Source organism: Mycena indigotica (assembly GCF_014461135.1).
Source record: "Mycena indigotica strain 171206Taipei chromosome Unknown Mind.scaff0020, whole genome shotgun sequence".
Classification (NCBI taxonomy): domain Eukaryota; kingdom Fungi; phylum Basidiomycota; class Agaricomycetes; order Agaricales; family Mycenaceae; genus Mycena; species Mycena indigotica.
The window spans coordinates 6,170-19,744 of NW_023503019.1; the positions used below are offsets into that span (position 1 = coordinate 6,170).

Consider the following 13,575-nt stretch of genomic DNA (forward strand, 5'->3'; position numbering starts at 1 on the left):
GCGTTCGGTCCGCTCTTCGTCACGGCAGGTAGAGCAGCTGCAGGGGGCAACGACTCATTTTCACCTCCTTTGTTTCCCAGTTGATCTCGGGGTTATGCTTTTTGAGCCAGGAGTATCCGAGTATCAGGTCCTGTTTCCCAAGGTGGGTTACAGCCAGCTGAACGCGTTCGGAGTGTCCGTTGTACCGTAGAACGAGGTCCGCGATTTGGCGAATAGACCCAGCATCATTGGGGGTGCCGTCGACGTTGTAGACCGGGATGGGTACTGAGAGATTTCGGACTGGCACATTATTCCGGTTGACATATTCTGTGTCGATAAAGTCCGAAGTAGCCCCGCAGTCGACCAGACCCGAGAGGGAGAGCTTGAGCGCGTTCGCAGTGGACTCAAGTTCAAGGGGGAGGTGCAGCGAGTTAACGCCAGGAGCGGCAGAGATGGTATAACTGCCAGGTAGCTTTTTCTCCCAGGCAAGTCGGCGAATCCGAAGGGGGGCTTCGGAGGGGGCAGAGGGTGCGTCTTTCGTTTCGGGCTCGTTGTAGGGCAAGGGAGTTGATTCATCATACAAACAAGTGAAACGATTTATGGACGCGAACAGAGGGCACACCAGTCACTCGTCGCGGGGGACAAAATCCTCTGCCGGAGCCTCCGAATGCGCCTCCGCTAAGGCCGCAGTATCGGACAACCGCGCAAGCAGCTCTCCCAGCATCTCATCGCCAAGTTGCTGGATTACCTCGTCGAGGATGTCCACATGGCGGACGTCGCGGGGAGCGGACAGTCCCGAGCCAAATGGTTGGGGTCGCCGCATCTGAAGCAGGCTCGACGAGGGGCACCCCGAGCCCTAGTACGATCCAGCTCCATAGGGACGGGAGCCGGAGGTACCGGGACGGGGGCGCGGGCCGCGGGTGGCACAGGCGGGGCCACCGGGCGGATGGGGAACGGAGTTGCCGAACGAGTGATGGGGAAGGCGCCGCGCGGAGCTCCCGAGGCGGTCGCGGGGTAGCCGTTCCCTTAATGAGCTTCGCTCGCACCAGGGCTTCATATTGTCGGAAAGCCCGAGTGCGCCAGCCCAGATAGTCACGGAGGTCTGGGGGGTCGTTCGAAGAGGTGATGCCGTTGTTGATCAAGGGGTCAAGTCCGTGGCGATACTTGGTTACCTTAACCAACGCGTCTTGAAGCCAGCGAGGTCCATCAAGTCCTCGAAGTCGTCGGTATATCCGTAGACATCCCGCGTTCCCATGTGATAACCACGCTTTCCAACTTAGCGGCGCGAGGTCCTGTTCGTTCTCCTCGACGAACCGAAGGCGAAACTCGGAGAGGAACTGGCTCCACCGAGGGAAGGGGAAGGGGTTTTTGCTCCCATGACGCTCTGCCCATTGCTGAGCAGGTCCCTCCGCCATATAGGACATGGCGTAGCGGACGGGCCTTTTCTTCGCTCGGCTCTCCGTTAACTACGAAGGCCTCCGGGGCAAGCCGAGCGTAGGTTTTGACCGCGTATAGGAAGGCGCGGCCGCGTTTGCGATCTCCGTTAAACGCAAAGGGGGGTTTGGTCGTAAGACCAGTTTTGAGGCGACAGTAATGTCACCAAATAACGCATCCGCGTCGGGGGCATTCGGAGATGCCGGGGCGGTTCGGGAGCTGCCGGAGGTGGTGCGGCAGCGGAAGCCTGGGAAGCAAGGTGGGTGAGGATATTGGTGAGGTTGTCTAGTTTCACCTCAAGTGCGTCCATGCGCGCGTCAGCGTCCGGAGCAGCTCCGGTAGACATAGCGGGCGTAAAGACGACAAGAGCAGAGGAGGAGGGGTCAAGTGGCAGGGGCGGTGACGAGGGGGGGTACGGACTCGTACTCCGAGCCTGAGTCAGCACCAAACCTGGCAATCTTGACCGGTTAATCCCGTAGAGAGTTTCTTCTGCTGTAAGGGCAACCCTGGAGACTCCGACGAAAGCCTAGCAGGGGAGGATCCAAAGCGTGAATAAGACTACAGGAAATACACGGAGGGACCGACCTAGCAGGGGAGGATCCAAAGAGAAGAAACTCTAAGGGTCCGCCTGCTAGGGCGCCAACTATATACTGGTCGTCTGTAACTGCCGACGTAGAGCGCAGAAGGCCTGAGCGGCGCGCAGGCTCTGTCCCAAGGTGATCGTTGGGAGGGTCTTGACGGATCGGTGATTGTGCGGGCGAAGGAGGCCGTGGACGATGGTCGGGGTGGGTCGGAGCGTCCGAGGGGGCGCCGGTCGGATGCGCCTCGGATGCGTTCGGAGGGTCCGAAGGAGGCCGAAGCGGGGGTTCCCCTGACACACCCTACCAATGATGCATCATGCTCCTCAGAGTAACAATCCCTCTTGGTGTATTAGTCAACTACCTTATTATTACTCTTATATTAACCAGATGTCCTGTGAATGTATACACATGTTTGGCACTGGCCTTTAGCGATGGCGGCGTCTGGTTCGGGCTTCCGGTTCACACGCGAACCGGACCGAACTGAATGGGCGTTCAGGTTCAAAGTTCGGCGTGGCGCCGAACCTGAACCAAAGGTTCAGTCCAGCGTTCATCTGTTGATAAGTTTCCTTGAACCTGGTCCGAACGCGTTCGAACACCGTACGCCCGGGTTGCCGGGCCGCCCTAATTAATCAGATTAGACCGGCCGATTGTCCCGATTTGGAAGCCTCCGGACATCATCTGTGCGACGCACACCCATCACACAGGCCTGTGGATGGGTGGGTTGGCTCCTCACCTGTGGGGCCGGCCTGGTGGCACTGTCGAGCATGCCTGGCCGGCACACTGCGGCGCTTTTTTGAATGATGTTTCCCAAGTTTGGCGCTGGCCTTGCGTTCTGCGTTCCAACGGGTTCCGAATGCGAACTGAACCGCCTTGAACCTGAACGCCAAGTTCGGTTCAGAGTTCAAGCTGGGGCTGAACCTGAACCAAAGTTCAGGTTCGGCGTTCACCAAAAAAGTCCCTGAACTCGAACCAAACCAAACCAAACCTCGCCATCTCTACTGGCCTTAGCTTCATTTGCTCCACACATTCCTAATTCAGATACAAAGCTGTATCTGAATATGTTTCACCCAGTAATTTACCATACTAACACCTTGGGATTGTCTGCTAAGTAAGTATTCTACATTTCCTGTCAAATCGATAAATAAGTATAAGTACAATTTAGAAAATAGTCATATTAGTAGACCAGGTATTTAAGAAGGTCATTGGGCACCTGTGTGCTATTCTCAGGTTGTAGTTGATGGGATTTTTCTTACCTAAAAATTCACCTGATTCAAGTAACATTTAAAGCTGGGGGGTAGCGCCAGCCCTGTCTAGTAACATCGGGGTTTTGGTGAAAAAAAGCGGCCCGAAGCTGGACTTATTTGTGGCAGATACAGGCCCAAATAACGGGGGCCGATTGTTACGGCCCTGATTTAGGTGCACGTGACTCGGAAATTACCAAATAAGGTAATTTCCGAGTCACGTGCACAGAAATCCGCGGCCTTGATTTAAATCCAATCGGCTGACCCCATTTGGCGCCAGCTTTCCCACAAATAAGTCCTGCTTTGGGCCCCCATTTTTGCGCGAATCCCCGATGTGAGTACCTCTTCAATCTTAGTCTGTAGAAATTAATTCTTGATGGTGTAATAACTGTAATAAGGCATATGATGATAAATTACAGTCTCTACTAGTAGTACCAATACAAGACTTGGCTTAATTGCAATATATGATATGAAAGTTGTAGTAAGTTTTACAGCCAATCAATTTCAAGTTGCTCTGCATATTAAAAAATATCAAAGTTGTAGTTGCTCTGGAAGGAAGTTGCTATGTGAATACTTGAGATTGTAGTTGAGGAAATGAAAGATATTGTTTTAAATCACAAGTTGTATTAATACCTTTGGGAGGTGTTTTTGCTGGAAACATATTGCCTGAAGTTATACATAAAAAGTCTGAAAAAGAGTTGAAAGTTGTGAAAAGCTTTTGATACAGTATACCACCCATAAACAGCTCATTCAGTTTTTGTGACCATTTTGCATATACATAGTCATTGTTATTTAGTTGCCTATGGGATGTGTAGGGTAAATAGCTAACAACATATAGCTTGAATATTTACTACTGATGAAAGAGAGAGAAGTAGTAAAGGACTGTTTGACGACTGGAAGCAGGCCACTACACATTGCACAATGTTAATGTAGAGTAGGTCTCTGGAGCTCAAAACCGATGCCAGCACACTTGCAGCGGAGGGAACGGGGAAGAGAAGGAAGAGTGAAATAGTGACGTCATGGCGGTAGTTGTTGACAAAATGATGTGATCAACACGTGGCGCGGCGATCGGCTTCCTTTTCTTCACTCTTCCATGTCTGGACTCTGGACGCGCGTTGCTCATGCGAGGCGCGATGGTCAAAGCGCGTAGATGGGTATAAGTGAAGAGATACTAGGGCTACAAAGGTGTGTTTGCTACATATTATCACAATTGTCATATCTGAGTCATTCAGTTCGTCAGTCATACCCCTCCTCTTCCCGAACGCCTACAGCCCGAACACCCTAACCACCGCGACGAGCACGACCACCCACAGCATCCCCATCCGCGCCTGACTCTCTGCGCCGCTAACGAGTGGCACCGCCTGCCCGATGGTCGCGTTGAGACACGCGAGCAGGGCAAGGTCTGTCCCCGCAGGCAGCGCCGTGTCGCTCGTGCTATTCTCCGCTGCAAAGACGGCGGAGTTGTTGTACCCGTCGAGCGTCAGCGCGACCGACGACGCGCGGAAGTATTGAACGACCTGCTCGGGGAAGAGTGCGCTGCTGTTGAAGGGGGAAAGCGTGGTGTTGGCTGATGGGGACGCGAGGAATGACGAGCAGTTGGTGGTTATGGGGGCGAGGAGGGACGAGAGCGTGGTGTTGTCTGCGACCAGGTGGAATGTCGACGAAGAAGAGTTGGAGGTGAAGGGGAGGGAGGCCATGACACCACCCGGTCGAGAAGAGTTCGTTGGCTCGCCGTACTGCGCGATAGCTGGTGAGTGATTGTCAACGGAAAATGGAGGAGACTGACCTCGTCAGTGTGCATATACGCGGCACCAGCGCCGAATCCCAGTCCTGCACTCGTGCCCCACGCCAGCGGCCAGAAGTAAAAGGGAAATCCACGACCGCCAACGCCGCGACTGTAAACGCCAGGGTAGCCGCTGCCATATGCCCTGTGTCGAGTCAGCGCATCGCATTGACAATTCCGTCCACAACCCACCTTGTGCCAAACACTTGTCCCCGCGTTCCCCCGCCTGCACTCCTCCCCGCAAACAGCTGTCCACTCGGTATCATAAACGGCTTCCCCCCGCCGAAGCTAGACGTCGAGGCTGACCGCGATTTCCCGCTGCTCGTTATCGAGGAAGTTCTTCCTGACGAAGACTTTCCGCTGCTACCTGACGACGACCCGGATCCGCTCTTCCCGCTGCTTGAAGATGAGCCGCCCTTCCCGCCACTCGACGAAGAACCGCTTTTCCCGCTGGAGGATGACGACGAGGAGCCGCTCTTGCCCCCCACTGCTGCTGCCGCTGGATCGCCCACCACCAGCGCTTGCCCCGCCGCCCCGCCGTTTGGTGAGGAAGGGGACGTACATCGAATTGTGTGTGACAATAGAGAAGGGCGGGACCCCTTCTTATACGCGGCGCACTGCCCAGGACCCACTGACACAGCCCCCACTCTGGATTCAAATTTGATCGGCACAGCTTCCAAATTTGGGTGGTGGATTGGCTGTGTTTGGTTCTGGAAATGAGCTGGAGTCTACTCTTCGGCACAGGCTGTCCTGGCGGTGCGAGAACAACGCTATTCCTGTCGCAGTCTCGCAGAGGACATCTCGTATTCTCTCGGGATACTGTTTGGTGGGGGCCGTATGCACAGCCCAAGCGCTCCTGTCTGCTGTCTTTTTACTGTCGGACCCAACAGCACTATTCGGGTCCGGGATCTCTTAGATCTCTTAGAATTGCGGCGGCCGTGCGTGGCAGTAGCAGTCGATGTTGATTACCCCATGCTAAAGTTCAGGCGCTGGACGTGCACCTTGTTATCTCTGCCGCTCAGACGGCTCAGTCAGCTCCAAGTGGCGGGCAAAAATCTTGGCCGAGGTCGCATCACATCACGCATGCGCATCACATTTACCATCTTTCTGCATACGCATCAGCCGCCACCCGCCATCTGTAGCTGTCAACGGATATCCGGATATCAGCCCTCGCGGCGATCGCCATGCATATGTGTCCTCCAGGAATCGGGACTCGGGACTCAGGAAGCCGGGCAGGGTGGCGATAAAGGGACAGTAATCTCCGGCGAGCCGTGGAAGTGGAGCGCGGCGACTTGGGTGCGTGGTGAATGTATTGCGAACAGGGGAGGCAAGGGATGCGGTTTCGTCCTGGATCATGAGCGAGGTGGATAGCGATAGCGATAGCCCCTCTTCTGCGCTCGTTGGCAACGGTCAAGAAGAGCTGGGACGCGGGTGAAAAGTATACGCCGAGTCAATGCGGGCCCTTCTCCCGATCGTGGCGCCTGACCGAATATTCGTCTGCAGTGGTACCCAACGAGGAGCTCGGCGCCCACGCTCGCAGCAGTATCTAGTTGTGCGATTGGGCCCATCGGCGTCGTGGCTTCGGCTTCTGCGTGGACGGATGGCAGATTGATGTGATGCTGATGCGGATGATCATGATGCCCTTACTGCCCGCATAGATTAGCCGAGCAGAGGTGTCCGGAAATAACGACCGCTCGCTGTTCGCTGTTGGTTCGCTGGTTGCTCGTTGGCTCGGCTATTCTGGTAGGCATTTCTCGCACACGAAGCAGCGTGCACTGATAACAGCCCGTTCTTCGCCAGTGTCGAGTGTAACGCTGGAGGTGGGGGGCCACAGGGGGCGCCGCTCGCCGGCATCGCGCAACCGCGACTGCCAGGACAGATAGGAGGCCCATGCGCGATCTGCTAGGGATTTGCGGAAAGGCCGGGGCTGATACCGACCAGCCAGTCATCGGGGGACAGAAACATGATTCTGTCCTAAATATGTATGGGGTCTGCGATCGCCTTCGCAACGCTGAGCCGCTGGCGCGGATCCGGAGATGTGCCACCAGTGGCGTGCCTGGCCGTGGTAAGGTAGGTAGGGAAGGAATATGACGGTGGCGCTCGCTTGTGCTTTTGCTTTTGCCTTCTACCTTCGACGCCCACCACTGCTGCCAGCGCGATGGCGACTGCGACTACCGCTATACCGCCGCACTACACGACTTCGGGTGGGACAGGCGTGGCTCCTCTGTCATCCGTGGCTGCCTCGTTGCGAGTGCCAACACACGCTTCTTCTCTGCCCACCACTACCATCTTGCCCACCAGCACAAGCAATTCTTCGCTCGGTCGCGCTCTCTCGCTGCAGTCCATCGCCGGGCCGAGTCGGACACGAACGCGGACTTCAAGCGTCAGCACCGGCAGCGTGCTCTCTGCGGAGTCGAAGGAAATGAGCACCAACCCTGCGAGTAGGAGAGCAAAGATGGGCCTAAAGAGCCGGATGCGCTCCGCGTCGAGGATAGGCTTTTTGACTACGAGTGCGTTTTGCGTCCCCCCTCCCTTCTCTGTTTCTCCTCCGTGTATGCGGGATACCGGCATCGCTGTCGTGCCTCGTGCCTTCCACTTCTCCCGCCCGACGTCGACCATCACCGTCGTGGCCATGGACTCAATGCATCTAAGAATATCATTCATTAATGACTAACTGATCGACAGTTACCACCACTACCACGCGCAGCACATCGTCGTCAAACCCCGATTCCGACGCAGTCCCCGTTCGTGTCGTCGGCCGTGGCGGGCATGGCTCGCGGGCCAGGAATCTCTCGATCGGGAACTTGGCGGGTGCCGCGGGCATGGCGAGTAACCCGGCGCTGAGAATGACAAGGCCAAAGACGAGCGACGGCAGTGTTCCTGTGGCGGGCGGGAGTATCCGTGTTGTGGGGCGAGGCGGCATGGGGTCACGAAGGCGGGATGCGAGGGATGCAACTCCGATTTCGCCGATGCCGATAGCAGCAGCAGCAGCATCAACAGTGACTCCCCAGCCGGCTGAAACCCCGGTGTTCTTCCGCCCGACCGGCCGCGGCGGTGCGGGGTCACGGGCACGGTCGAACAGCAAGGCGAAGCCGAATTCCACGCCAAATTCACCCCCGGTTGCCTTTGCACGGCTGCTCAAACTCAAGGGCAAGGGCAAGGCGAAGCCCCCGCCGTCACCGTCACGTGGTGTTGCAACCTACGGCGCGCCGTCGTTCTCCTCCACAGGCACGATAGGCACGCTGGCACGGACGGAGAGCATCGCGCCGTCACTGTTCGACGCATCGAGCATGTACAGCGCCATCGAGTTCGCCGCGGCAGAGGGGGCCGTCGTCCCTGGCAATAGAGTTGCGGTGAGGCGACGGTATCAGAATACCGCGGGGCAGGACCCTGATTCCGACCCCGACCTCGAAACAATTGCAACGGACGATGGACAGTCGCTCGCGACCGTGCACCGCCATCCGCTCGACATGGACGGGACATCGACGTTTGCAGCATCGACAGACACGGGGAGCGTGTTCACGGAGACGGAGGACGGGTATGCTTATTACGCCTATGACGAGGAGGTCGATGCCGGCTCGCCGCTTTCGCCCGATCTGTCCTCCTCATCAGCACACGGCGAACCCGAAGGGCTCGCGACGCCGCGGGACAGCGGGAGCGGCAAGGTGCGCATCTACGAGCGCGCCTTGTCGCCGTCGCTGTCGAGCTCGCATGGGGACGTGCACTGGCTCACGGGCGGGCACGGGGACGTGTTCCGCGTCGGTGCGGGGCCTTTCCAGCACGTGCACACAGAGTCGGAGGAGAGCGGGAAGCCGGCGCAGTGGACGGGGGAGTGGAACCGCGGGGACATCCGCGACGTCATCGGCGCGCTGCGCGAGCTGCGGTTCTAGATGTTGTTTGCTGTAACTTATTTATTTTTTGTAAATTTGGACTGGGATGCAGATTTTTTTGAAGTCTGCAGAGGTATTCCAAAGAAGATCCTCTGGGTGCGCTGGAACTACCAGTAATTGGGATAAAGATTTCCACAAGCATCCATACATGGTTTTAGAGAAAATTTTCAGGTCCTAACTTCCGCGTGCTCCAAGTAACTTCACCATTTTCAGAAGTATGCCATAAGTGTCTGTTTACAAAACTAATAACAGTGCCCCATAGTTGAGGTTATTGATCTTCGTCACAGTGTTGGCTCTGATCTGATTCAGTGTTACCTGTGTCAAGACTCCCCTAGCTCCCCTCAGAAGCTGATCCCTATCTGTATCCACAATAATTGAGAAGGGCACATCACCAATGGCAACATTGGGAGGTTTGATAATACTGTTGTCAGCAGTAACCTCATCTGTTAGGTAGCCCATAAGGGTGGTGGCACCATCTTGGATGTTGTTGAGGGTAGTCTGCACTTTATCCTTTATCCACTCTGTGTACACATCCTCAAGGGGCTTGTTGTCAGGTTTAGATGCGGCAGGGGGCTTGCTCTAACATAACTCTAAGTATTTCACACTGCTAGCCTCTTAAATGTACTTACAGCAATATATGCCGTATGCCATGTTTTCCTTCAGATATTATCAGGATAAGATATTGATCTCAACATTATAGGACACATACCAGACAGCTTTAATACAGTTACTGCCGGATATGAACTGGGCCTGCACATCATTTTGCGCTAGGTATTGTGCCATTCCAAGAATCTGTTTTATGAACTTCAAATAGAGAATAGTATAGAATTACTAACCGAGCGAAGGACAAATACTTTCTTGCTATAGTCATGCTGTGTGAATTTTGCTTTTGTCCGGAATGCTTTGTTTCCAAATGCCTGTGCCAACACTATCAGTATCGGGCAGAAAGCATGTAAGTGGAAAGATTACTGCAGCCTTGAGCCGGTTCTGGTTGCCCTCCAATGTGGGCATTGTGTCAAGGACAGACTGGTGATCACTAGGCACACATCGACGCAGCTGATCAATGAGATTCTCATTTGTTCTCATCATCCTGTTTGGAGGCACAGGAAAATTTGTTATCCCTTTGATATAGGTTGTGACAAAACTTTTGAATTCCTTCTGGTCAGGACCAGGTCCGGAGCCATATATCAATGGTTGATTTGTGAACAGAAAATCAATGAACTGTGTCACTAAGAGACCAAAAATCAGCTCTGTGGCTCAGAGGTCAGTTTTACATACTGAGTTGCATTTCATAGACATGCTCTTTTGCATAGGACTCGCCAGGATTCTCAATAAGGACACCTGGGTCAGGTACATTGTCAGAAGTCAAGTCAGTTGGTCTTGCTAGATAGTAGAAATTTCCATCAGTCCCAGAATCTGTTAGATGAGTCAGTTCCATTTTGGCCCAAATCAGTTGGAGAGTGTTACATGGCCAGGGTCCAAAAGATATGCCCCCCCTTTTGGGATGTAACCTGAAATTTTAAATAAACTAAAAATTTTATATAAAACTGTCACATACCATAGGTGTGGGCAATGAGAGTCTCTTAGTTAAATTTCCACCCAATATTTCAAAGTCCCGGGGCAATAGGTCTCCAGGTGCTGCCCCAATATTATCTAAAGCAGTCGGTTAGTAAATATCTTCTACTATGAAGAAATATACCATCAACACTGTTTATATGATCAGAAAGCAGGGCCAAGGGTAGAATGTAAAGCTTACTATTCAGGCTGCTCCAGGTCAAGTTCGCGCCAGATATCATTATCCCATCGGACTCCTCCAACTTGTTCTCCTACTGATGGACAGTTCATCCATCCAGGGCACTTTCTCTTCCCAGTTCTGGATTCAAGTTGACTTGTTGGCTGTATGCTTGTGGTTGGGGAGGACTGAAGATATGCAGGAGAATTTGTTGAGTTAAGTAAGGCAAAATCTGGAAGAGAGCCATCTTGATATTGGATATGTAATGGCTGTGAATATCGCTTGGATTGAGAACTACCACTGAGAGATGGCTCTGTAATAGAGCTCCAGCACTATGCTTGTTAGCTCTAGGAACTCCCTCTTACCAAGCACTATACCTTATCTCCAACAACAGTATTGCTGGTATAAAAAGGCCAATTAGTAGAGCCAGGCTCCCAGTAGAGCACATTTCCTATCAGTCCTCCTGATAGTTGAACCCCATAATGAGGAATGACACAGATCTATAAGGTTCATACAGGAATTTAGATATTCTAGAGACCTACCTCTGGGCTGACTGAATTTGACACTGAGCCATTAAAGCCAATTCCTGCAGATATATCTAGCCAAAAATTCATATAGGATAAATGACAAGAAAAGTGATATACATACCTGCCTGCACATATGCTTGGGCATCAATCAATTTCCCATCCAGCAGTTGGATTCCTAGTTGTATAGATGGTACCAGATGAATGGATATGTCACCATCAAGCTCCATCTCATAACTGAAGTCATAGCCATAGCCACTACTAACTGAGCTATAAAATATATGAGCAAGAGTATTTTAGAGAAGGTAATGACAGACGGAGCTGTAGCAGCTGGGCCTACTTGATCAGTACTTTTGCCAAGTGCAAAAGACACTGAAGGGAAGTCATATGTGATGCCAGTTGTTAAGCTCCTATACAAGATATGAAAACTTGCATCTGATATCATATTGTCTGAAGTGAATAATTACCCTGCTACAGAAATCTGTCCATTGACTTTATATATCACTTTCAGAGACTGTAAAAGATATTATTCCAGAGCACATACTATATCCAGTAAGCTTAAGTGTTGGTCCTATAGCTGCCAGACCAGGGACATATAATCCTGGAAATCCATATGTTCCTAGGACAACTATTGATGGAATGAGAATCAACATTCTAATATCACCTGATATACTTACTTGGCTCAGAGTTATATGTTACATCTGCTTGGCCTTCAATGGTGACTGAAAGTGAGGCACGTGCATCAGAACCTAGGGAAGATCATGGGTGTTATTATATGCCCAACATAGAATTGAAAGGATGCTTGCTAAAATAGAGATATGCTGCAGTGATTTCTGGAGGGACCACAGTGCCCTATACATAAGTACTTAATATACTTAAACATGTTAGATACAACTTACCTCTATATATAGTCCATATTTAGTATTTAGTCCTATCAAAGAGATGTTAAACTATAACAAATAACATAAAAACCGACATACTGGCTTGGCCACTGAGATTGATATCCAATGTAGATTTGAACTGTGGTAGGCCTGCACATTCACGGGTATCATGAAAAATTGGAATTGTATCTAATGTTGTTTAGTAAATGTTAACAATGAAGATATAGGCTTTTACCATGCCAATCTAGATAATGTCAGTAATATTGATTCCTTATCAGATATCTCTTACTGAAAGATCTGGTATATGGAAGATTTGTGGTAATAGTATTGATCTTGGCAAACCAGTCTGGAAATCCTCCAAACCAGCGTTTGACAACAGGTTTATCCAGAGTATGATCTAGAATTCTGAAAATAAATTATCAGAACATATTCGCAAATGCAAGAATATAGCTAACTGTCGTTTACGCGAGGGTGCAGAGGCCACAATGTTATCCCTAAATTCAATAAATAAATGATAGACATAAGAGTTTTCCTTACCAGTAACTTGGCATATCAGATGAATCTATAAAACTTTGTGTAAGTAGTATCAAGTGGCATTAAAAGGCCTTACCAATACGCATATATATTGGTCCATTCTCAAGAGGAACTGCTGTAAAGTCATAGTCAAAGTGTAGAAGATAGACACTTTCATTGGCAGGCTTGATTGCTAAATGACTACTAGGGAGGACACTGTGATTAGATTGCAGTTGAAGACTGATGATGCGGGCATAAGGGCCTGCACCACAGGATTGAGGAAGTTCAATAATTGTGTTTTCTGCCCCTCCTATAGGATAGATATTTAGCATAACCCAGTCATATTCTCTATAATAGAGGCAGACCAATGTGAACATGGGCACAAGAGGGGTCATTTGGCTTGGAGCAATACACAAGTACCTAGACATTTATTAGTCTCCTGTTATTTTTGGATGCCTTGAACAATACAGTTTGCTCTTGATCACTGTGGGGATCACAGTTTATGATCACCCAGTTGGACGTAGTAGCCATGGAGGAGACAGAGCTTGCCTTTGGTGAGCTAATAACTACTTCACCAAAGGCTGCAGGATGATCTATCTGATTTCCATTTGGGTAGGATGAATTGCTACTGATCAATGATGCAGTTGTTCCTATATCATTGCTGAGCTCAACATATGCTGCCTCAGTGCTGGATATGTTGGTATTAGGGAACACATCCACTAGCGGTATCTTGTCTGTAACTGCTGGATCACAGCAGAAAACACGACCACCACCACCACTACATGGCCTCTGACCATCACCCAGTAGATCAGTTACTGAAAATATTAAGAAGGATCAGTAGCATTTGTAATAATTCTTACATAAACTAATTTGTCCTGCAGGACAAGCAGCATCATCACCTAGATGGATTAGTGACCAAATTCATAAAAAGATGGAAATGAAATATAGTACATAAAGGAGGTGTTCCATGCCATCCACAGTTGGAATATGGCAATGGGTATGGACATGACCAGTTGG

The 13,575-nt window shown here is 51.3% G+C and overlaps 2 protein-coding genes across 2 annotated transcripts; one reads left to right on the forward strand and one right to left on the reverse strand.

Moving 5' to 3' along the window:
• Positions 1–4,500: 4,500 nt before the first annotated feature.
• On the reverse strand, positions 4,501–5,582 carry MIND_01425500 (uncharacterized protein; the record flags this gene model as incomplete). Its single annotated transcript, XM_037370637.1, has 4 exons — positions 4,501–4,971; positions 5,022–5,163; positions 5,211–5,336; positions 5,386–5,582. The coding sequence occupies 4 exons, from the start codon at positions 5,580–5,582 to the stop codon at positions 4,501–4,503; spliced, it is 936 nt and encodes a 311-aa protein (XP_037212908.1).
• Positions 5,583–7,176: 1,594 nt separating this feature from the next.
• On the forward strand, positions 7,177–8,908 carry MIND_01425600 (uncharacterized protein; the record flags this gene model as incomplete). The annotated part of the gene is made up of 2 exons (XM_037370638.1): positions 7,177–7,528; positions 7,704–8,908. 2 exons carry the CDS (start codon positions 7,177–7,179, stop codon positions 8,906–8,908), a joined length of 1,557 nt encoding a protein of 518 aa, XP_037212909.1.
• Between the last annotated feature and the right edge of the window lie 4,667 nt (positions 8,909–13,575).